We start from the raw sequence: 26,532 nt of genomic DNA on the forward strand, positions 1-26,532 counted from the left end.
ATTAAGTGGTTAAATCGGAAAAAAGATAAAATATAGTGGTTTTTAACCCTATAAAAATATAAAATATGCAAAAAATAATAATAATAAAATAAGATAGATAAAATAAAATAAAATAAAATGTTATTATAGTTTTTACCAAAACCAAAAATATTTTAATTTTTATACCAACGGTACAAATTAAAAGATCTTAAACCCTATCTACACTCTACAGTTCTTTTTGCAAACCGTATAACCTGCAGTTTACTCAAAACAAAATAGAATATTTTTCATAATAAAAAGGATGAATAACTTGTTCTAAATAGGCGTCATCAACAACAGTGTCGATGATGCAGGTTCCAAGCGGTTTTTAGATCTCTGTGAAAATACTTTAAACACACGATGCTGCTTTCCGCCATTCCCAATTGCAACAGCAGGCTGATTTCCCCTACTGTAAACCAGGTCTCTCTCTACAAGTTCATGGTTTTAAGGCTTGGATTATAGCTTCCGATAGCATCACAAATTCGAGTTAATTTTGCAAACAGGAAAAGGGGAATCAACCAGATGAAAGACAATGGATGAACCCACAACGACAACTGAAGTTTCTCCAAAGATTGACTCCGCCTTTATTTGCTGCATTCGTAGCCTTATCTCCTATCATAACTCCTCCAGGTAAACATATATCCACCATTTGTTCGTTTATCCCCTCTAACTTCTTATCTCACCCCGAATAAAAAGTTTTGATCTTAATCCATACCTAATTCTTTCAAGTTTACAAATTGACATACACCCTCCTTCCGGTCAAAATTGGAATATATCAATCGAATTTCCCAATGTTCATGGCGAAAAAGTTATCGATTCTATTAATTAGGGTTCATGAGATTCCCAGATGCTGTTAGACACTACTTTCTTCCAAATTTGAACTTCTGATTCCAAATTGCTTCGAAGTCAATGCACACACCCAAAATGCACTGTCGATCAAAATCATTAACATTTTCTATATATAGTTCTATCTAAGGATAAGTTTGAGCATAACCCATTTGACATCTAAATATCAAATTTGTTTCAATGTCTTCATAGGATCATATGCTGAAGCAATAGATGTACAACGAGGAGCTTCATTATTTGGCCATGCTTGCATCGGATGTCATGTTGCAGGTGGAAACATAATACAACCAGTGAGTTTAATTCTTCAAACAATCGACCAATATAAGCTCTCATTGCACAACTTAGTGTTGTTTTTTATTACGAAAAAGTCCTACCCAACTTATCACTTCTCAAACTCTCATTTTTCATCTTCTTCCAGGGAGCAACTCTCTTTCTAAAAGACCTACAAAGGTACCCAAATTCACATGAGGAATTTAATTTCCTTATTTAGTAAATGATAATGTTAATGTACAGAAATGGAGTTGACACAGAAGAGGAAATATACAACATAACATATTATGGAAAGGGAAGAATGCCTGTAAGTTTGGTCTTTTAAAAAAATATAGTAAGCATGTTTCACTGAATATATTGTGTGCTGACGTGGCATGATGGGTGCAGGGGTTTGGAGAGATGTGTACACCAAGGGGTCAATGCACATTTGGTGCTCGTCTAAAAGAAGATGAAATAAAACTTTTGGCTAATTTTGTGAAGTCACAAGCTGATCAAGGATGGTTAAACATAGGAAATGGTGGAGATTGATCCATCTTGCCATGTAATGTTGAAATCAGTACCATATGTAGCATCATGTTCATACTATTCTTAATACTAGATTATAACGACGTTAAATGCGGGGAACGTATAAAAAAACATACAAACGTCTACAGATATTGCATAATAATTAAAAAAAAAAATTATGGCTATTGTTATTATTGTAATGTGTAGAAGATAAACTGAAATTGATGATGTTCGACTTCAAGACATGACGGATTATAATTAAGATCATCTTCAATTAAATATTTCAAGAATCTTGAATATATTTGTGATTAGGTAACGGCATATTCGGTATTTGCTTTATCAGTTTATAATTCAATAAAGATTTCTCAACGTATGACAAAGGTGGAAAATTGCTTCCGGTTTTAGCTTCAAGCCTGAAAAGACAAAAAATTATGAAATTATTTATTTTTAATATCAATTAATTTTAGAACGTTTTTTGTGTTAGCGAGTTAGATTATTTGAAAATGTACATGTTACGCCGATTTCTGGTTCACGAATGTGAACGACATCATCAGAAAGACAATTATAAGTCTCTTTAATAACATGATGAGGTCGAGATAGACTATCCGATGTAATCAACATAACAAAGAGACCTACAGAATGAAGCAGTGGCCCAATGATGTGTTTCGTGTATAGAAGATATGTACTCTCTATCATCGTCTAATAAACCAAGTGCGTAGCAAGCATCTTTGTAAGACTCATAAACGCTCCTATTAACTGTCCTGATATCTTCATATACTATAAGATTAAAGACCTGTGGGGACGACAAAAGTCGTCACCATAGGGTGCAAAGTCGTCGCTATAGACCATGGAGACGACATGTTGTCGCCTTAGGCCTTGTCGCCATAGTTTTGTCGCTTTAGATCCTATTGTTGTCGCCATAGACTTCGTCGTCATAGCAACCCCTACACGGACGACTTGTTGTCGCCGTACGTGAACCTATAGCAACGACTTCTTGTCGCCATACATATCCATATATAGACGATAAGTCGTCCCTATAGGTTCTTCACAGATTTTATAGATTTTAGCCATGCCCCTGTGATTTGTTTAATTTCCCCGGATTTTTATATACAATAAAATTTTTGTATACAATAAAACAAAAACAGTAAATTTAAATCTAAAACAATTCACATATCTATAATCCAAAGATTTAAAATATCTTACACCATCAGTTTACGAAATACAAACAACATAATTTGAATTTTTTCGATGTTTCATACAAAACAAACTAGAGTTTATAATCGAAACAATATCTAATGAAATGTTTTGCGGGTTTCCATATTCTTCATCGAACAAAACCAGTAGGTTTCCTGTTGGTTTAAGGAAAGATCAGGGTACTTGTACCTGTCAAACATAAGCCCAATGTCACAAATAAAAAATGCTAGCTATAAAAATTTATAATCAACAGTCACAATCACAATCATAGGAATCAAAAGAAGCACCAACGAAACAAAATACAACCACCTAAGGGTAAAACTATCTCTAACCAACTGAAACACAGGAAAACTCAAGAAATTAGGAATCAACAAAGAACTCAATAATTGAATTAGCATATCACAACAACAATAACATCACACCTCAGTTCTGAAAAAGGCAATGTACTCTAGGGGAAACACCCGAATGCAATGAACTTTGACTTAGAGGAACATCTCAATGTTTAAAAATGAGAGTAGGTACCAATTTCCAAAGATATTTTCATGGCTTGGAGAGTGTACCTGTTGTAATGCCGTATTTTGTGGAGGGTAAACAAGATAGAATATCAAGAAGCAAGCAATCTGTCAATGTAATGATTCAATCCTCGTCCCCCTTCTTTATATTTTCTTGAAACTTTATTTGTTTTGGGGCACTTTTTATGTATATCGTTGTTCTTCCAAAATTTCCATGGTGGCAACAGAGCCCTCGCAGGTTAGCACATGAAAAAACTGTGCATTACAATCGTTAGGTGTCTACATATACTCTGAAGTTTTGCTTTAGCCCCTAAACTTAGAAAATATGCCCCAAAACGAATAAAATTTACATATATTTCCATATTCAAATCATTAGCCAAATGTTAAAACCTGAAATTTATCCCTATATGGCTATAGAAATGTCGTGAAGGAACTAAATTATCCACTCAGAATTATTTTATACAATATAGGTTATGTTTGTCAATGCAAATTTATTTAGGAACACGTTTAATTTTTTACATTCTTAACTATTAATAATCATATTATTTACAACATATCAAATATCAACAATCTTCATAAATTTAGCTTTACACTTTTTTAATCATCCGATTATTTTTACTTAATTGGTATTTTTTTTATAAACATAAGTTAAACATAACTAAACACATCCTGATTTAATATGTATATTTTTTAATTGTATAAAAAAATCTAAACATGTATATATCCGATAATTAATGGGCCATATTACAAACTTTTATAAAAAAATATTGGAATTAGATATTACATATTAGGATAATGTAGGTTTATATGTTAGTTCTCTATAATTTCTTCTGTTGATATGTGAAAAAAAAAAAGACATTTGTTCTACATATAAACATTATGAAATACTTATTTTTATCTATTAGGCATCTTAATTTATAAACTATTGTTATCTGTTAGGCATCTTAATTTATAAACTAATTCGAGTTATATGTTAAATTTGCAGACATACAATGCATTCGTTTCCTTTTAAAAAGTCTAGAAAATTAAATTCTTTCTACTTAGATACTACAATTAATATTAATTTCGGTAATACATCAACACATCTATCTACAGCCACTACAAATGTTAATACTTCGATTTACAAAGATATTTTTTTCATAATTTTTTATTATGTTTTAATAACATACACATGTATTAACATAAAAAATTAGATAAATTGCCAAATTCTTCGTTGGAAATCAATATTCTTCCGGATTAGATGCTTACAAATGTACGTTTATTTATTCAATATTATATAAACATATTATTTACCTAATTATATATTTTATATCCTATCCTATTATCTCTTATGCAGAAAACAACAATAACATGTACTACTTGCAAGCCAGAGAGAAGAGAAGATAAAGAAAATTATATTTGGAAAATAAAAGATCGAAGAAAATGAATATAATATCAAACGTTCGAAGTACATCAATACAATATCACTTAAAAAACATGGATAACTGTAAAATTCTTATTTTATATTACATGTGTTACACTTAATTTACATTTATATTAATACATGACTTCTCATATTTTTTTATTAACCTATAATATTATATGATTTCAGCTTATTAATTTATTTTATATGACATGTCCTCAATTTTCATAAGTTTTTGTTACTTACAAATCAATCAATGAATTTCAATTTTCATAAGTTTTTTTTTACTTACAACTTATTAATTTATTTTATACGATGTGTCTTCTAAAATAATGATATATTATTTTATTATATAATTAAATTTTTACTTCTATTTAATATATATATCCACACATTCGTTGCAATAATGTCAAAGCAAAGCATATATCTTTCCAACAATCAATAAATAATGCCAAATTTTTGTGGGCCTGTTAATGCAATTATTAAGTTAGCCATGATAGGGTACTCAAAGTGTTGACTTAGAGAGGGTACTCAAAGTGTTGACTTTAATTATTTAGTTTTTTTTTTTATTTTGAAATAGCAAACTAATTAATCTTTAAATATTATTAAAAAAAACATTAATTCACCAATAAAGCAATCAGGACTATTGATTGTGTTTTAATCATATATTTTCCATCATTAGATCAAATTGTTGACACCATCTTCCCAAAATAAAATTCAAACACAATTACATTTAATTATAGAATCTGTAATTATTATAGAAGCTTTAAATTCGGTAATTATTTTATCAATTGAAAAATATCATTCTATTTATATACATGATATTAGTTTCTTTAAGTAATATTGTTTATAATTTAACTCCCTTATTTATAGTTTTTTATTCCCAAATTCAAACCCGTTTATATTTTATTTTTTATTTATTAAGCATACCAATAATTAAGTTATTAACCTATAAAATGTAATCAAATCCCATTAAATCAGCAAAATATTTAAGAGTCAAAATTAAAGTCAATATTATTCATAAATTATTTCTCAGTATATCCCATATAAAATGAATCAATTTGAGATAACTGTTTGAATTTTAAAATTGATTAAATAAAAAAGTCAATTAATTTGAAGTTTTGAATTAATATAGATGACATCTTTTTTTTTTTTTCTAGATGAATAGCCGAAAATCTCCAAGATGATATCTTAGGATCCCAATTATTTTTAGAAGATAATGATTTCCTTATTCAAAAACACAATATATATATATATATATATATATATATATATATATATATATATATATATATATATATATATATATATATATATATATATATATATATATACGATTACACTGAAGTGGTTATTTTTACAATTTTGGATTGAGTCATATGATGTACAGTGTTCTTCTTGAGCAATCTTCTTCTCCGATTCTTTTTTTTCCAAGCTCTTACTTTACTCTGTTATCCTTATTCTTCTTCAATTTCTTGCATTTACTATGTTCTTATTATTTGTTATTACTGTGTTCTTGTTAAAAGGTCATAAAAAAATTAATCAATCTACTTTAAGTATATTAGTTTCATTCATTTAGTTACATAAACAAAATTATACTGTGATGCATGGATCCTGGTATGTAATTTAAATCAAATTATTCATTTTTGCAAAGGGAATCGACGAGTTGGAGGCCCCAAACTAGTCGAGTAGGGATGCAATTTGGACACGGGACTTGAACTCTACTCGACGAGTTGAGAGGACTGCCAGAATGAAACCCTTATTTTCAGGGTTTTGCACCTTATTTAAACACCTTAACCTCTAAAGGTAGGCCTCATTTGCGGCCTCCATCACCCCAAACCCTAGCCACGAAACCCTAATCCACTTTGAATGTTTTTAATCCATTGTTGTGTGTTCTTTGTGATTTTGAAGCTTGAAAAGGAAGGAGAAGCTTGGGGATTCAACAGGAAGATAGTAGATCCGGAGTTTGAGCTGCATTTCTGACTCATTTGAGGTATAAACTTGATACCTTGGCTTTATATTACTTAGATCTTCATTTAGGGTAGTATGTCGTCACTTTTGGGCCATATTGAAGTCATTTTCGGGATTTGAGTGTATCATGAAGCTGTGACTTCAGATCTAGGCACTCATGAACTTATGGGGATTAAAGTTGTCAGCTTTATTCAGCCTTGGCCCTTCCCCCATGCCCCAGACCTCTTATATAACTTAGTTTTGGTGTTTCTAGCTTGATGACACCATGCATGAATGTAAAGTTAGCAACTTTACATGGTAACTTAGTCCTAGGGGATCAGATCTATGGTTTGGAAGCATTAAACTCGATTGGAAGCGACTTAATGGATTTAGACCAAGGGGGCTCAACGAGTTGTTCATCCAACTCGGCGAGTTGGGTCGTGGTCCCCCAACCTTTTCTCTCAGTAGGTCTTAACATTTCTCAAAATTCAGCTCCAAGAAGTCATGGATGCACTTTTTGAATAAATCATCTAAACTGAATTTCATTTGTTAGTTGGATGTAGTGACCAAAATTCAAGATTTGTGAAAGTTCATTATTATTTATTAGTGTTAACCTTTAGCAAATTACGATACTAATATTATATTTTTGTTCATAACATGTTTTTTTGTAATAATTTATTTGATCGGAAGATATGTATATGTGATTGGGTGTAGCCTGAAAAATCATATTTTAATTTTTATAAAGAAAAAAAAACTTTGAAATCGACAAATGACAATGTTTGGATTTGATGTTTATGGTTATGAAAATTCACTTTATTTGTAATGTTTATCGACTTTCTTTGCAAAATTTAATGTTGCTGGTACATGTAACAATTTATTGTTGCTTTTGGTTTTACAAGACCAATAGGAAAAGAGCCATATGAGCTTCCATGAAGGTTGGTACACTGAACAAAATCAATTCATAATGCTACTACACAACATGTTTTAATCAAGAAGTCGCATTATGTTGTGATAAAACAAAGATCACATAAATCATTTATGTTAAAAATTAGTATATTAAAAAACCAAATTGCTCTGATATAAATATTAAATAATTTTATCTAATAAGTTTGGTTCAAAAACTCAAAAAATGAATCTAACTAACATTTTTTTTTTAAATTCAACCTAAAACAAAACCACCTATTAATGTGATATGTATTTAATTTATGTTCCCCACGTTTAACGTGGATTATAATCTAATCTACTTCTATATAACCACCTATGTCTCCACCGAGACTTGAACCCTAGACCTCTCATATGAGATGATCACTCCATACCACTAACTATTGAGTGATAGCATGTTTAATATATTATGACAAACTTTTTGAGTATTTTTGAAGATAAAAAAGTTAGGGAACGATAATGTGCAAATTTAATAGGTGTGATTTTGGGACCAAAAAAAAAAATAATAAATAAATAAATAAATAAAATAAACACAAATAATCAATCGGAACATTTTTTCTTACTTTCTCTATCCGCTACTCAAGCAAGCAGCGAGGCAGTGTGGTGTTTGGCAAGCAAGGCTCAATTCTTAACTACTTATAGCCTTAGTGTATCGTCTATCACTAAGGATGGAAATGGGTAGTGTCCCCATCCCCGAGTGTCTAACCTCATCCCCATCTCCATCCTCACCCCTGACGGATGCTGGGAATCAAATCCCTTCCCCTTTTTATTTTGGGCTTTTCCCCAGCCCATCCCCTGTCCATCCCCAACCTATCTCCAGTCTATCAACATAATAAACTAACTTACAAAAAAAATCAAGTTTAATAAGCAATCAAAACCAGATGTCATAATAAGATTCTGTTATATCAATCATAAATTTTAACAAGCATCAAAATGAAAAGTGACGATTTAGTATACAGATTGTCGAAAGAAGTGACCATTGACGAATTCTTGGAATTGGGAACATAATTTGATATACGAGCTCTTTCTCTGACGTCTAGTATAGATCAATTCATTTTAGTGGACTTAATTCAAATATATATATATATATATATATATATATATATATATATATATATATATATATATATATATATATATATATATATATATAAAGTAATCAAAGCGGAGGCGGGACGGGTTGGGGATTGTTATACCCGGCCTCGGTCCCATCCCTAGTTTTAGCATATATAATGAGGATCCCTGGCCTCGTACCCGATACCCGTTTTAGAGGTGAATAACCGTTTCCGATTGGGACGGGTCAACCGGGTTCCCCACCGAGTCGGGTGAAATTTCCATATATGACTGAATCAAAACAAGAACTACAAAGGATAAAAATGCAAAGTGAAATAATTGTCGTGACCCTAAAAAGGAATGCTTCGTATACTCATCGCTTCTCAATAGCTTTCGTTTAATATAGTTCTTTCTTACTATTGAAGAAAAATAATATTATCTTATGCTCAGTGGCATTTTTAATTGCTAACATATTATTTTTTAAAGCATAATTATACTTTTTACATGTATAAATAATTATTTTTACTTCTAAAAACGTATATACTTCTAAAGAAGTACAATGAAATTTGTTTTACTTTTCAATAACATAAAATTAGGTAATTATGTTTCGAAAAAAAGTATTTTAAATCTAAAGACGTAAAAAAATAATTTATTTTCATCTAAAAAACATAAAAATATGTATTTATATTTCTAAAAATATAAAATTAAGTATTTATATTTTTTATAATATACTTAAACTTATATATATATATATATATATATATATATATATATATATATATATATATATATATATATATATATATATATATATATAAAGTTTAAGTTCTAAAAACAGAAAAAAAAAACACATATAAAAATAGTATTTTAAAAAATAAGTAAATACAATGTTTAACTAAATACTTTTTATCAAATAAATATTTATTTCTGTATGAATACATATAATATATGAAAAAAAATCCATATACCTCAAACCTAAAAATTACAAATTTAAAGATTTTCTTACCAATCTTATTTTATGGTAACCTGAATATCTATGATAACATATCATAAATCATAAATAAAATAATAAAACAAAACTAAAATAAGTTCCATTTAACACATCTAAAAATTATTTTAAAATAAATAGTATTTCTATAAGGATTTTTTTTAATTACCCCTTTAACAAACATTCATACTGTAAAGTAGAAAGAAAGTTAAAAAAAACTTGCATCAAAATTCCAAATCAGGAGAAATGAGAAACATAAATGGCAAGTGACCCTATATGCATTATGATTCCTTATCTTGAAGCTATGAATACTAAAGTATGATATGTAATATGATTCTTTATCTTGAAATTGTGAATACTAAATCGTGAATCGTAATGTACGTGGGAAAGCCAAAGGGAGAAAGGCGGTTGGTAATTTTGCCTGATTGTGAGAATGGGCTTCAAAGATTTTATAGTCCTAAAGCGGTAAAGCCTCAGATTTTTATTTATGATACATTATCGAGAAAATACCATAAATAGTCAAAAAATGGGGGGTGTTTTCAAAAAATAGATATAAAAATGGATTTTTTCGGATATAGACATGCATTCCGCGGAATCCACTGTAGCTCCGCGGAATGGCAAAACGGTAAATAAATCAACGTATAAAAAAAAACACTAAAGATCCATTCCGCGGAGCTACCTCTGAGGAATGGATCTCTAGTTTGTTTTTTTTTTTTTGTTTTTGTTTTTGTTTTTTTTTTTTTTTTTTCATATCGATTCTTCGGGGTTTATATTTATTTCCCAAACTAATTATTTTTAAGAAAATATTATCATACAATTATAATCTTTACTTGAAAATAATTAGTTGGAAAATTAATATAAACCCTGAAGAATCGATGTGAAAAAAAAAAAAAAAAAACCTCACGTTCCATTCCACGGAGCTCCGCGGAGCTACCTCCGCGAAATACATGTCTATAGCTGGAAAAATCCATTTTTATGTCTATTTTTGAAAACACCCCCCATACATTATCTCCGTGAGGTGTGAGCAAGATATACACTAAAAAGTTTTTATTAATAAACTTAAGTTATAGTCTAATGGTCCTCTTGTAAGTGAAAGCTCCTCGGTCAACTTGCAAACATAAACAAAAGTTGTTTCCTTTGACCCAAGGTCGACCATCAATTAAATTTCTCCATTAAATAGTCAAATCCGGCAGCACATTCCCACAAAGAAAATCATTTCGTTTTGATTATTCCTCCTTATATTTTAAGCCTTGAATAACTCTTAACAAAATGCAGAAGTTTCAACTTTTGCATTTGTTCATCTTGATTTCGTTAACAACGAAATTAACAGAAGCTCAGAGTTCCATGAAGACAGGATGCAGTCGTAGATGTGGGAACGTTTGGATTCCATTCCCTTTTGGGATTGGAAGAAACTGTTCTCTGAACAAATGGTACACTGTTGATTGTAACTCCTCGACACCATATCTATCTGCACTCAACCACTTGGAGATACTCCGTGTAGACATGTATCAACAAACGGTCACTGTTAATGGCTCCATGAACATTGATCATTGTAAGAATCCAGTCCAAAATAGCAATCTTGTGTTAAGCGGAAGTCCATATCGATTTTCCAGACTTAATAACATATTTGTTGTTGAGGGATGTGGAAATGGTGTCATCATGCACAACGGGAGTATTGTGTCTGGTTGTTCAACGACTTGTCAAGGTGACACTGTTAGTGACAGGAAGAAGTGCTTTGGCATCGGTTGTTGCCAATCTACAATTCCTTATGATCTCGAGTCGTTTACCCTGAATCTAACAGGCTTAGAAAGGCGAAGTGGAAATCAATCATGTGTCTCTGCGATGGTGGTGGATTCGGAAACATACTCTAGTGGCATATTTTATGGCCAAAATGTTCCGATATCACTTAAGTGGATTAGAGAATTCAATCGTAATTCAACAGGATGCATAAATTGTGAACGTAATGGAGGAGTTTGTGATCCATCTCCTGGCTCGATAGCTGGCATGACTTGTCAATTTTATGGCGACAACCCCACACTAGAGGCTACTAATTTTGGTAAGCTATTGGTCTGCTTTGGACTATTCAATTTTGTTCAATAATTACAAAAAATATTTTGAGTTACTTTTGTAAACTAATTTAATTGGAATTTGTATTATTTAAAACATTAAGATTATTTAAGATTATATGAATAAGACAAAATTGCAAAAAAATCTCCTTGTGTTTAACCGAAAATTCACTTTGGTAAAATATTGGTTTTTTATTGCGGTTTTGTTACAAAATTTTTTGAAAAAACTATTAATGACTATTTTCTGTTCTATTTACTCATTTTCTTTTAATTACACCAATTATATAGACGACATAAATACATCTTAAAAATTGAAATAAAACTTATTTTTAATCGTGTAATTGTATCGTGTCAAATTTGTAACTGATACGTTTTCATGGCATAAATACATGAATTGCGAGATCTAACTAGAATCCTCCACTACCACATGGACCACTAAGGTTTGATTCAAATATTTTGTACGAAAACACATTATTTTTCTAATTTAACCATAATATTCTATTCAAATCTTTCTTTAAGTCCTAAGACACTACCTATATGCTAAATTACACATAGAATGTATCAACTATTTATGATATTTCAAACTATTTTTATTATTATATTGTTTATTACTTTAAAACTAATTTTATATTTATTTTAATTATATTACTTAATTATCTATGAAATTTAAAGATAAACAAGCCCATTTGACAAGTATAACTTAATTATTTTTATTATGATTTCTAGTTGCCTTATTCCCTTTTTTAAACCTATAAATTACATTCATGAATTAAATTTCTACCTATTAAAAAAAAGTTTCATTTGGTTTTGATTGATGTATCCAACCTTTCATTTCTTCCTTCTACCATTTAACAAAATGCAATAGTTTGCAACTTTTGTGTATACTTACCATGATTTTATTCATAATAGCACAAGCTCCATTTTACTTGGATTCGGGATGGTTTGATGCATGTGGGGAGGTCTTGATTCCACCCCCTTTCACGATTGGAAGAAAGTGGTCTAGCAGCGATTGGTATACTATTGATTGCAACTCATCAAAACCATATCTATCTGCACTCAACAATGTAGAGGTGTTGGGTATAAGCTACGAACGTCAAACAGTGACTGTTAATCTCCCTATGATTTCAGATTGCCAGAATCAGGTGCAATATAGCAACCTTGTCCTACGTAGAACTCCCTACAAAATTTCTGGATTAGCTAACATGCTTGTCGTTGAGGGGTGTGGCAATGCAGTCATCATGGAGAATGGGAATATTGTGACCGGTTGTTCAACAACTTGTCACAATGACACTGTTAGTGATATAAACAACTGCTTCGGCATAGGTTGTTGCCGAATTACATTAAGTTCTAATGATCTCAGGTCATTTACCTTGAATCTGACAGGCTTGGAAAGACAGAATGGGAATGGAAAATGTGGATCTGCCTACTTCGTTGATAGGGAATCCTTTGTTGAAGGTAGATTTTCAAGCAAATCTGTATTCGATGGATATGCTTTTGTTCCAATATCACTTTCATGGAGCAACAACTTAGAAGTTGATGCAGAACCAGAATGTAGAGCGTGTATGTATAATGGAGGGGAATGTCACTATGATCCGGGTGTAATCTCTAACATGACTTGTCTTCATCCCGACCGAACAAGTGAAAGCAGACGTAGCAACAATTCACAAGGTGTTATTCTAGGTAAGCTATTGTCTCAAGCCATTTTTAGAAAATTTTATTTGAGGACTATTAATTTTTTAAAATTTTTATGTTATATATATATATATATATATATATATATATATATATATATATATATATATATATATATATATATATATATATATATATATATATATATATATATATATATAGGGTTAGGTTCATGTGAGACGGCCTAATTTTATGAGACCGTTGGACGCATTTTTTTATTTTTTTTAGTAAATTCAAGTTCCGAAAATAATATTTAAAAAAAGAATTTTTGGATTTTTCTATTTATTTTGCATTTTAAAATTATTTTTTAGAATATATACAGTGTAACATTCTATTAAAATATTTCACGTATTTTAAAAAAAAAGGATTTTTTTATTATTTTTTATTTTTTTTAGTTAATTCAAGTTCCGAAAATAATATTTAAAAAAAAAGAATTTTTAGATTTTTCCATTTATTTTGCATTTTAAAATTATTTTTTAGAGTATGTACAGTGTAATACTCTATTAAAATATTTCACGTATTTTTCAAAAAAAAAAAAAAACGGGATTTTTTTTTATTTTTTTAAATTTTTTTTAGTTAATTCAAGTTCCCAAATTAATATTTAAAAAAAGAAATTTTAGATTTTTCTATTTATTTTGCATTTTAAAAATATTTTTAGATTTGGTCTCACAAAATTAGAATGGTCTCAAATGAACATGAATATATATATATATATATATATATATATATATATATATATATATATATATATATATATATATATATATATATATATATATATATATATGCACGTAAAGAAAATATTTTATGTTATTATTCTGCTATGAATTTATTATATATTTCTTTTATATCTTTATTAAGCAATAAATTATATCAATATGAATGTCTCTGAGTTAATATCGATAAAACTGTGCAACAAACCTACAAGTGAAATAAAAACCATCAAATTGTTGGTTTTACTTTTCGAAAATGTTTAGTCTTTAAAGATTTGTAATCTCTCAAGAAGCATTTGTTGGAAACTGATAATTATCAACTTCAATATTCGAACAATTTAAGTTTCCTAAGCTAAGTTTATGCATTATATTTACATCCTTTTAGGTGTTAGCATAAGCATGGGGTCACTTTTCCTCATGGTGATCACCTACATATTATCTAAAATAATCAAGAAACGTGAAGCAAAGAGAAGGAAAGAAAGGTATTTTAAACGCAATGGTGGTCTACTTCTTAAACAACAAGCATCTTCTATCAATTTATTTGATAAAACCATACTTTTTACCTGCAATGAATTAGAAAAGGCCACTGACCATTTCAATGAGAATAGAATTCTTGGTCGAGGAGGTCAAGGCACAGTATATAAAGGCATGTTAACTGATGGAAGGATTGTAGCCATCAAGAAATCAAAGGTGGTTAGTGAAAGCCAACTTAAACAGTTTATTAACGAAGTGGTCATTCTTTCACAAGTCAATCATAGAAATGTGGTCAGACTACTTGGTTGTTGCCTAGAAACAGAGGTCCCGCTACTTGTCTCTGAGTTTATCTCAAATGGTACCTTGTATGAATTTATTCAAGATGAAACTAACGAGTTTGCAACTTCTTTAAAGATGAGACTACAAATTGCTAGAGAGGTTGCGGGAGCCCTTTCTTACTTACATTCATCAAGCTCCATTCCAATATACCATAGAGACATTAAGACCACTAATATACTTTTGGATGAAAAGTATAAAGCAAAAATTTCTGACTTTGGAACTTCAAGGTTCGTGTCAATAGATGAAACTCACTTAACTACATTAGTCAAAGGGACATTTGGTTACTTGGATCCGGAGTACTTCCAGTCAAGCCAGTTTACTGAAAAGAGTGATGTTTATAGTTTTGGGGTTGTTTTACTAGAACTCTTGACAAGAGAAAAACCAATTTCCTTAACTAGATTTGGTGATAATAGAAGTTTAGCTACACACTTTGTGGTCGCCATGGAAGAAGGACGTATATTGTCTATTTTGGATGAAATGAATGTTAAAGAGGGTTCAATGAGTGAGTTGTTATCAATAGCAAACCTGGCATTGTGATGCTTGAATTTGAATGGAAAAAATAGGCCAACAATGAAAGAAGTTGTTATCGAGTTAGAAGGCATGAGATTGTCGCATGTTTCCTCTACAGTTCCAAATAATTTTGTACATATGAAGTATGGTGAGCAAGTAAAACAAATATATGTTGGGTCAACATCAACATCATTGACATTCGATGATGACCTTTGTCGATGAATTAGGCTTAGTTCATTTCAATATCAATGTATCCTGATAACTCGGTTGTAGGTCAAAGTCTATTGCATATTATGTATATGTATCTTTATGTTTGTATAATAAGAGTTATTTGGCTTATTTTCTATAGGGTTTTTGTGTAGAGGTTTAGCTTGGTTCATATTAATTTTCTATTTATAGTCTTTAGTTCCCATTCTTTATAATTACATTTTATGACAATAATTAAACCCTATCCATTTTCTTTCTAAATTGTTATTAATTATCATTGTATTAGTGCTCAATTTGATATGTACTACTTGAGTAGATTTAATGATCATGGAGGACTATATAATGGAACTTTTGGTAAACCTATTATAAGATAAATATTCTCAAATTTGTATTTATACAGTCTGGTTTATAAATGAATTTTGTTTTTTTGTAGTTCAACTTTTCTTAATTGACAATATAATCATAAAATCCTAAGGCACTAAAAAACAAAAAAGTGTAACATAGAAAGGCCAGTTTTTATCGATGATCATAATTTCAAATTTTTAAAGAGTTGTCTAATAAACACTAATAGTTAAAACAAGTTTAATAAGATCAAAAAAATATTAAAATAATTTACAAAACAACCATTTTTTTTAATTATTTAGCCAAAATAGTTAAAGATTAAGGTTTTTTAAGAATTAGCCAAAGAAACCATAGTTAAAGATTAAGGTTGTATTACCCATAATCATCTCAAAGTTTGTGCCTATCTAATATCTTTACAGTACAGAGTAAATCTAACATCTCTTCAACTTAACTCAAACTAATCATGCTTTATAAGTCTTATCTTATCACTAGGCAATACTATAATGCTTATGATCAATTTCCAATACCAACATCGTTTAGGAAACACTATCCTAACTAGTGAATACATTTAACATAGAGTATTAGGTATTAATATATATATATATATATATATATATATATATATATCCCTATTCTAATAAATAAATAGTTTTAATCGATCTCCTTGTGCTAAGTGTCACTCTAATATAAGTCCTCTATAATATTATGCCATGTGTCATGTACATATATTTGGTAAGTCATTTCAAAATTCAAATTTACATTTTCTAATTATATGTTAAATTTAAAGTTATAATAACTTTAAAAATTTGATATATCTCTTAATTAATAATATTTAAAACAATAGTAATTATAAATTTTAATTATGAAAGTTTAATTAATTATAAACTAGTATATATAGGTTTAGGTTCTATGGAAAACAAAAAACCCTAAAAATAAAAAAATACCTTAAAAAATACTTAGAGATCACAAAACTTATTTTTTATAATTTTTTTATAGAAAAATCGCAGCTTTTTGTATAAAATCGCTGAAAAAAAAATCATTTTTTGTTTTTATAAAAAAAATTGTTTTTTTTTCAAAAATTTTTTAGCGATTTTATAATAAAAGCTGCGATTTTTCATAAAAAAATTCAAAAAAAAGATTTGTGATCTCTAAGTATTTATTTATGCATTTTTATGATTTTTAGAGTTTTTTTTGTTTTCCAAATAACCCTTCCCAATATATATATATATATATATATATCTTAACACAAATAGAACCATACTTGTTCGCACATTTTATGTCATCAAATATTCATCTAACATGTATTCCAATCAATAAGTATATAATTCACATATAAACTTTAATTAATACTTGTATTAAAATCATGTTTATGAAAATAGCAATAAACTCACCTGAATACAAATATTGTTTTGCTTTAGTATTCGTTCGTATTTATACTATTTCCTGGATTCCTCAACAATCCCAATGAATACATCGAGATATATCAAATAAGAAATAACCAAGTAAGATCATATCGGAGGTATGGTCCGTTTGATATAACAAAGTATATAGTTTGGAAATCAACCTTTAAACATCCCACTAGATCTAGCCTATACATCACTCTTATAAGTAGATCAATTAGTATTATGACATACGATCACTGATAAATCTTGTTTATTGGTTCATAATAACGATATTGAACTTAAACATAGTTACACTTAAAACATAAGAATTGTAGATTAACATACAAACTTTCTAGCGAATACCAAGTCAAATCCATAGGTGCGTCACACCCTCTAGTGACTTCAATCCTCCGCTTTGCTGCAACGTGTCGCCTTTTCCCTAATCCACGTTGCTCTTCTAGAAGTTAGGTGCGCCGCATAAAATTTTAATTCTTTTTTTAAATCACATCTTTCTAATACAAGCTCCGTTTTTACGTTCTTATTATCCACACGTAGCTATCAACAAGTACTACAACTTTCATTTAGACTCTATTAGTTAATTCTCAATTTATTTTTAAAGTTATATTTTTATAGGCTTATACTGTTAAAGTCCATATAAAAATCACAACTTTTTCATACGACATCCGTTCTCGACTATCTTTTTATTGAAGGATTGGTATTTACAAGATCAAATTTTGTTTACATTGTTTTGGCTAACACTCAACTTGTTTATATTTTGATTTCTGTATCGCACACTACTAAACAAAAACTTTGAAAAAGCATAACTTCCTCGTAGGAAGTCAAATTTAGTTGTTCTTTATATGCACGTTCTCACATTTACAATTACTAAGACATTCGTTTAAATGGCTTAGGCTGAAAAGCAACCTATCTTCGATTCTAATTTATGACGAAAATTGTCGTATAGGGGCAAACGCGAAACTTCGAACAATCATAACTTTTTTATACTAAGTCATATTTGAGCGTTATATATACCCACGAAGTCATCATTATGACTACTACAACTCTCACCGATATTATTTACCATCAATAATCTTTTATCAAAAATATTATTTCTATCGCTTAGTCAAAAATGGTCTTTATAGTCTTTTAATGCGCACAACTAACAATTATCTTATTCGAGGATTAAATTATTCAATAGAATGAATATAATTACACAAATCATCTAGCCCTAAGTTACATGCATTACAATTACCTCCCCTTAGGATGATTACGTCGATGAATCATCAGCAAAACAATGTTACATAATGATTCTGCAAGTTACTTTAGCTGGATTAAGGTGTCTAAGGTCATAACTAAATTTGTATATTCTTCTAATTAAAAGCAAAGTCCTTTTTGGGTTACCCTCATAGCTATAAATGGTATAGAATGATATTTTGAGAAAAAGGAAATAATTTACTAGTTTGTTATATGAATAATAGATTAGTTAAAATTGTAATATTTAATTGAGAATTAATTCCGAATTAATATGATTTATATGTTGCATAATTCCATCAAGACTTGCATCTTGTATTCTAAAAGACGGAGCTTGAGACTAGTGGGAGGAGGTTGGGCATGACTTAGGAGGCGAGGCGGTTAAGTTAATGACTTGGGAGGATTTTGTCATGAGGTTGCGGGATGAGTTTGTGCCTGTGATTGAGTTCCAGCAGTTGGCGAGGGAGTTTCAGGGCCTTCTCCATACGACTAAGACAGTGGCAGAGATCACTTCTATGTTCTGTGAAAGGGTGTTATTAGTTCCGCAATATGTGGCAAACGAGGAGCAGAAGAATGTGAGATATCACGAGATGCTGAGGAGCGATATCAGGAAGTTGGTGAGCCGATCCAGTTGCAAGACACTAGATGATATGATAGTGCGAGCTAGAGATAAGGAGATTGACTTGGAGATGAAGAAGAAGAGGAAGCCGAATCAGGTTCAGAGTTTAGAGGGTTTGGGCAAGAGGCCTAAGGTTTTTGATTCGAGATCTAAAGGCTAGGAGGGTCGGGGCCGCTATGGCAAGTGCGACAAGACGCATGATGGAGCTTACAGGGGAGGTGGTTCATGCTGTTCTAAGTATGGCAAGAATGAAAACTTTAATCGGGATTGCACAACCATTACCCAAAGATCGAGTTTGATTTGGCTCCATTACAATTATATGGGCCATAAAAAGGTCAATTTTCCGAGTCTAGTAGTGGCAGGACCAGTTGCAGCTCCCGCTCTGACGGCTTTGGGGATCACAGATGGCTACCAGGGAAAGGCAGATGCACCTCTTGTGAGGATCAGGGATTTTTAGCTAATAGCCAAGGAGGCTCATGCATCACCTAATGTGGTGAAGGGTATGTATCTTCTCCTTATCTCTCTATTTATGTTGATTTTTCTGCATATATCTATTTTTTTAGTTTTAGGATCGTTCCTTGTGAAAGGTATCTCTGCTTTGGTATTGTTTGATTCAAGGGCTACCCGATCCTTCGTATATCTTGTGATTAACAAGAGGTTTTCCAATGCTCTGGTGGAGGTTGAGATTATTGATGATCATCCTGTATGAGTATCGAGGGTTCATCGAGGTTGTATTTTGCAGTTATTTAGTGAGCGATATTCGATTGATTTGGTTCCTATTCCTTTTTATGGGAGCAAAGTTATTGTACGGATGGACAAGCAGAGACTCAATAGGGCAATGATTGATTGCGAGTAACAGTTGGTGCATATTTGGACCCCAAGTGGGGGAGAGTTGGTGATTTAGGGAGAGGTATCAATGCGGGCAGGTTTTATGTTTAACAACTATGGCTAGGCGTTATCTTCAGTAGGGTTGTTCCGGATTTGTTGCATATGTAATGGATACCCAAGAGAAGGGTAAGGCGATTGTGGATGATGTAACGATTGTTTAGGAATATCCGGATGTGTTACTGGATGACTTACCTGGAGTGCCTCCGGAGAGGCAAGTAGAGTTTCAGATTGACTTGGTTCCTGGTGTGGCTCCGATATCCAAAGCACCTTATCGATTAGCATCTTCTGAGATGCAGGAGTTTTCTACATAGCAGCAGGACTTGTTAGACAAGGGATTTATCCGACCGAGTAGTTCGCCATGGGGAGCTTCGATCCCATTTGTGAAGAAGAAGGTGTTGGATTAGTGTCTAAGGTTATAACTATATTTGGTAAGTACTTGACCCGATTGTGCATGGTTCTTTTGGGTTGCCTTCACCATAGCAACTTGATAGGATGATTTAGAGAGAAGAGATATTAGTATTAATGTATTATAAGAATAATATGTTAAAAAGAGTAATTATATTATTTGATTAATATAAGTCATAAATTAATTAGGAATTAATTTGGTGACTTAAAGAGATTAATTGAATAAAGGGGTATAAACTGTCAAATGTGTGAAAGTTGTATTTTGAGCTGATAATCCTTATGGATTTAGGGTTGGATGATTTTAGGGATATGGATCACCTAGAAATCGTCCAAGGCCTTATCTAGGAAGGGATTTGGATTGCTTTGAGGCTAAGTTATCCAATTAGGGTTTTAGGGTGAAACCCTAGGAGCTCACAGTATAAATATACCCATAGGGTTGAGGAAATCGGCACCCTTGTGATTGGAGTAACCCTAGAGCCGATTTCCCTCTTCCTCATCTCTCTCAAATCATCTTCTTGATAGTTGGTGTTTGTAAGCCATTAGAGGAGTGACATTTGTGACTCTAAGGTCCAAGAAGAAGAAGGTTTTCAAGCAAGTAACTCAAGGTATCATTCTAGATCTGTTTTCATATGTTTTAATTGTTTGTTTACATTAGATCTAGCCATGAAAGTCTTGGATATGTTGCATGTTCAATTAGTGAAACCTAGATCCAAGCTATAGGGTTGTATGTGCACATAGGGAAAGTTCTTATGTCCAAAACCCATCAGTGGTATCGGAGCCATGATTGGTTTCAATTGAATGTGATGCTTAACTGTTTTGCTTGCTAAAAAATCGTTTTTCTTGCCCTCTGTCGACCGAACTCGGCGAGACAATGTTTGGACTCGGCGAGTCCAAATCTTGACTCGGCGAGTTCAAGCGTCAGACAGAGGATAATTCGGGATTTTGTTGCTGTTTTGTCTTGGATTGATACCTAAATCGTTTTATTATGTAAAAATCCGAATTTTAACTTAATTTAATGATTATCCTTGACATAAATATAGATAATTTCAAATCTTTTAAATATTGATTATTTATATGATAAATATTGGACTATTTAAGATTATTTGGTAATTATCTAATGACTAAAATTTAATTAGGTCAAATATAGATAATTATGAAATTAATTGTTTAATTTGAATTATTTGTTATTGGATCCCTATTGTTTGAAAAGTTCAATTTCTATCCCGAAGTCTAGAAATTTGAATTTTATGATTAACAGTTCAATTTAGGAGAATTTAAATTTCAACCCCTAGAGTTTTACAAGTTTAAAATTCAACCCTATACTATTATATTATTAAAAGCTTAATAAATATATAAGTAAAATTAAAATGCTAGTCTTACCGTTAGTAGGCCTCATTCACGAAGCCGATCTATAAGGTGGGTATAAGGTTGCTGCCTATAAAATGGCGCTTAATGGGTGTACACTCACACCCACCGCTTGCTTGACCGGTGGAGGGTCGTTAGCCGAACGGGTAGGATAGTGCAACTCTATCTCCTCATTAATAAGTACAATGAAACTATGAAGTAACTAAACTATTTTATAAAATTCCCAATCTTAGTTACTTTAGGAAAAGTGAATTGATGCAATCCCATGAAATTGCACTTTGCACCCTTGCTAAGAAGTTAGTGGAGTGTGTGTGGTTTACCGGCACACTAATTGGTTCTAAGCAAAGGTGGCAAAGGGTGATTCATTGTTTATCATAGTTCAATGGAGCATGTGTGGTTTACCGGCACATCGAATAGATGATTGTAACAATGAAGGCACCATGTAGATTTGCATGGTAATTCACACCCATTTTGTGATCCTCGGTATCCCAATCACAAACTAGAGGGGCATATCGAGATTTAAACATGCCATTGAAAAGTTCAATGAATCTCTAAAATCTAGGAATTCTCAATAAAACCTAAGGTTATGTTTTTGTGGTGAAGAATTAGTGAATCGTCATTCACTTACCTCCAAATTATTTGCATGATTGGATTACGACATCCCTTTTCTAATATGTAAATAATGTTGTTGGGTCGTAGCCCTAATTTTTCATTTTGGGTGTTTAATTAGGGATCCAAGTTCTAATTAAACTTTGTGCTTTCTATTTGTAGATGTCGAACGCAAACAATGCTGCTGCCAACTCATTCACCTTAATGAGTCTTTGCCAAAAGGTGACCTTCGATGGTACCAACTTTAGCGAATGGATAAGATACATTCGCACCATTGCACGCTACGAGGACAAAGAGTATGTCCTCGATGAAAAGCTTGAGAAGGTCAACCCAGAAATCGCTACTCCCGAAGAGATGGCTGTCTTTGAAACACACGAACGTGATGCAACGAAAGTTCATTGCATCATGATAGCGACTATGAATCAAGAATTCCAAAAGTCCTATGAGGATATGTATCCGTATTAAATGCATCAAGACTTGATGGAGAGGTACCACCAAAGCGTGAGGCAAGAGCACTACGAGATCATCACTAATATGATCACCGCTAAGATGGGAAATAGAGAATCATTGACTGTGCACCTGCAAAAGATGCAACGATATGTTGATCGTCTTTGCAAGTTAAATGTTAACTTTGGGGAGGATTTGGCCATCGACATTGTTCTTCATTCCGTGCCTTCATGCTACAACCAATTTAGGATGACCTACCACATGAACAAGCAAGAGGTCACCCTAAGCAAACTCCAAGGACCCCTAAGGACTGCAGAGAGTAACCTAAAGGACAAGTCTGTTGCACCAACTCCCACACCAACCGTTGCTCCTGTTTTGGCTATAGGGCAGGGAAGGGGCAAGAAGAGGAAGGCTTCTTCAAAGAGCCACCGCAAGGGAAAGTCCCAAGATGGTTCCTCTTCTAGTGGGACCAAAGTTGATCCCACTAAGCCCAACCCTAACCCGAAGGAGGCAGAGTGCCATCATTGCCACAAGATAGGGCATTGGAAGAGAAGTTTCCCGGAATATCTGCAAGCCATCAAGGATGGAAAGATCAAGCCATCTTTAGCAGGTATATACACAATTAAATCTAGTAATTAATCTCACACTATTTCTTGGGTTATTGATACAGGATGTGGTTACCACATTTGTTCTGACTTGCAGGGACTAAGAAGAGATAGAGATGTGGAGCAAGGAAGAATAAATCTAATCATGGGAAACAGAAGATCATCGCCCGTCACCAAGATTGGAGTATATTGTTTAGTGCTTAGTAATGGTTTAGGTCTAGATTTAAATAATTGTTGCTACTCGCCAGATATGGCAAGAAACATCATTTCATTTCATGGTTTGTTTAGACAAGGATTTAGATATTCGTTTAATAATATGAATGGTTCTATTTATGCTTATCTAAATGGTGTTTTATACTTTGAAGCAATGCCTTGTAATGGAATTTATGAAATTGTTATGGTTGTAGATAACCTAGGAAATGATGTGTTGTGTATAAATTCTTCCAATAGTATAGATAAAGCATCTTTGTGGCATTGTCATCTTGGACATGTCAGCAAGAAGCGCATAGCCCAACTCCAAAATGATGGAGTGTTGGAGTCATTCGACCTTAGGGAAGATGACACGTGCGGATCTTGTTTACTTGGAAAGATGACCAAGTCACCCTTCACTGGCACATGTGATAGGGGTGAGGGTTTATTGGATCTCATACATACCGATGTATGTGGACCCTTCAGATCCACCACAAAGGATGGAAACCGCTTCTACGTGACTTTCACCGATGATTATAATAGATATGGGTATATTTACTTAATCAAGCACAAGTATGAAACATTTGAAAAGTTCAAAGAGTTCAAGAATGAAGTGGAGAATCAATTGGGCAGGAAAATCAAGATGCTTCGATCCGATCAAGGATGAGAGTACCTAAGTCTTGAATTCCACGACTATCTCAAGGAATGTGGAATAGTTTCACAATTGACGCCACCTAGGACACCACAGTTAAATGGTGTGGCAGAAAGGTGCAATCGAACCCTGTTGGACATGGTTCGTAAGATGATGAGTTGTGCTTCACTACCTATCTCATTTTGGGGGTATGCCTTAGAGACTGCCGCCCATATCCTTAACCGAGTCCCTACAAAGAAGGTTGGCAAAACACCTCACGAGATGTGGATAGGAAAGCTCCCTCGTTGGCACATATCAAGGTTTGGGGTTGTGAAGTTTTCGTAAGACGAGAAACTCATGACAAACTCGAACCTCGTAGTGAGCAATGTATTTTCATCGGCTACCCGCAGAAATCCTTTGGATATCTCTTCTATAGACCGAGTGACAATGTGGTATTCGTTGCGAGGAGAGGGGTTTTCCGAGAGCGAGAACTCATAAACCAAGGAGACAGTGGGAGGCAAATTGATCTTGAAGAGATTCAAGAGTCGAGCGATGAAGGAACCTCTACCGCTGGCGCTCAACCCGAGGAGGAAACTCCGGTTGAACCAATTAACGAGTCATTACCTCTTAGACGTTCCGAAAGAGTTAGAGTTCAACCCCAGTTGTATGGTTTTCATATTAGTACCGAAGGGGACATGTATGTTAGTGATAGTACACTAATAAATCTAGATGAACCTAATTGCTATAAGGAAGCCATGGCAGGCCCGGAGTCTGCAAAATGGAAAGAGGCAATGGACAACGAGATTCAGTCCCTGTATGACAACCAAGTTTGGAATTTGGTTGAAAATGTGCCCGGACGTAAGACGGTTGGGTGCAAATGGATCTTCAAGAAGAAGACCGACATGGATGGAAATTTACACACGTACAAGGCGCGATTGGTTGCGAAGGGCTTTACTCAAACTCCCGGAGTTGACTATGATGGGACCTTCTCACCAGTTGCGAAGATAAAGTCTATTAGAGTGATGCTACACTACAAGAAAAATAGCCTTTAATGACGCGCAAACAATGACACTCACGGATTCATGTTACCCATTTTTGGGCGTCCTTAAAAATAATGTCAGACTTCCATAATTTGAAGGATAGTGGACACGCATTTTTTCATGCCCCTAAATTAGTGTCTCAAGAAAAAAAATTAAAAACACGGAGGGCGCTTTATCTTAAACGTGTGTCTTCTGTAGGTGTCGCTTTATAATTTTAAGGAAACACGCCTTGAGAAGATAACAGGGGAAACGAAACCCTAAAATTTTGAAAACCCGCCTTTCTTTTCTACCTTCTTTTCTTTATCTTCACAATCAGCTCTCCCCTTTTGTTTCTCTATTTCGATGGTTGTTTCCCTCTTGCCCTAATCACGTCGTTGCCGCGAATCAAACACTGCCAGGCAGTGGAAGAAGATGATGAAGTTTGTCGTTGTCGTATGCCGCCCTCCCTCGTTGTCTGTAACTATCTCTGCCCTTTCTTTATTCTTCGCTTCTATGATCTCAGCCTCCTATTCACCCCTCTAAATCCTTACTTGTGAGTCCACGCCACGCTTGTTTTTAACTTGTTATGGAAAATCAAGAAACATTCAAAAAACCTTAGGGTTTCGCTGTGAGGCCTCGTTTCTTCTTATCAGTATCAGATTTCTTTTTGGCTGAGGGGCCAGATTGACGAGACCTGTGAGAATTCTGAGATTGATCATTGCTCCCTGTGTGACTGTGTGAGGATACAGAGATTAATGGTTGCGACAGGGTTTAGCAAACCTCCTTATATCTTCTCTACCAGGTATAATAAATGTTGGGTCAAGTCTCTAGCTCTGCATTCTCTCTACCTCTGCATTCCCTCTCTCTCTCTCTCTCTCTCTCTCTAAAAAACCCTAATCACCCTTCTGGTTTTCTGAACCAGGAAAAAGCGTGGTTTGTGTATTTGTAAACCCGATATAGAGATTTTTGGGTCCGATTTTTAGGGATTACCATAAATCCCCCTAAATCCAACCATTACACTTGTTCATTCATTCCCCATAAATCCCTTCATCTTGATTACGATCTGCAACCCCCTAAATCCCCCAGTTAGAGTATCTACC

The 26,532-nt window shown here is 32.6% G+C and overlaps 1 protein-coding gene and 1 pseudogene across 2 annotated transcripts; both read left to right on the forward strand.

The window, feature by feature from the left end:
* The first annotated feature begins 253 nt into the window (after positions 1–253).
* CYTC6A (Cytochrome c) lies at positions 254–1,751 on the forward strand. The gene is made up of 6 exons (XM_078980063.1): positions 254–438; positions 522–648; positions 1,057–1,154; positions 1,283–1,314; positions 1,378–1,441; positions 1,522–1,751. Exons 1-6 carry the CDS (start codon positions 379–381, stop codon positions 1,660–1,662), a joined length of 522 nt encoding a protein of 173 aa, XP_078836189.1. The 5' UTR covers positions 254–378; the 3' UTR covers positions 1,663–1,751.
* Positions 1,752–10,886: 9,135 nt separating this feature from the next.
* On the forward strand, positions 10,887–15,819 carry LOC145031494 (wall-associated receptor kinase-like 1; annotated as a pseudogene). Its single transcript, XR_013676950.1, has 3 exons — positions 10,887–11,735; positions 12,655–13,425; positions 14,536–15,819. The product of XR_013676950.1 is annotated as a wall-associated receptor kinase-like 1 (transcript).
* Positions 15,820–26,532: the final 10,713 nt, after the last annotated feature.

Source organism: Lactuca saligna, chromosome 2 (genome assembly GCF_052625555.1).
Source record: "Lactuca saligna cultivar CGN05327 chromosome 2, ASM5262555v1, whole genome shotgun sequence".
NCBI lineage: Eukaryota > Viridiplantae > Streptophyta > Magnoliopsida > Asterales > Asteraceae > Lactuca > Lactuca saligna.

Bases quoted from the DNA above. Each gene is read 5' to 3' on its own strand.
- CYTC6A (XM_078980063.1), top strand. From the start codon at position 379: ATGCTGCTTTCCGCCATTCCCAATTGCAACAGCAGGCTGATTTCCCCT. The intron at 649-1,056 runs GTAAACATATAT...ATGTCTTCATAG, and splicing joins TCCTATCATAACTCCTCCAG to GATCATATGCTGAAGCAATA. The intron at 1,315-1,377 runs GTACCCAAATTC...GTTAATGTACAG, and splicing joins TTTCTAAAAGACCTACAAAG to AAATGGAGTTGACACAGAAG.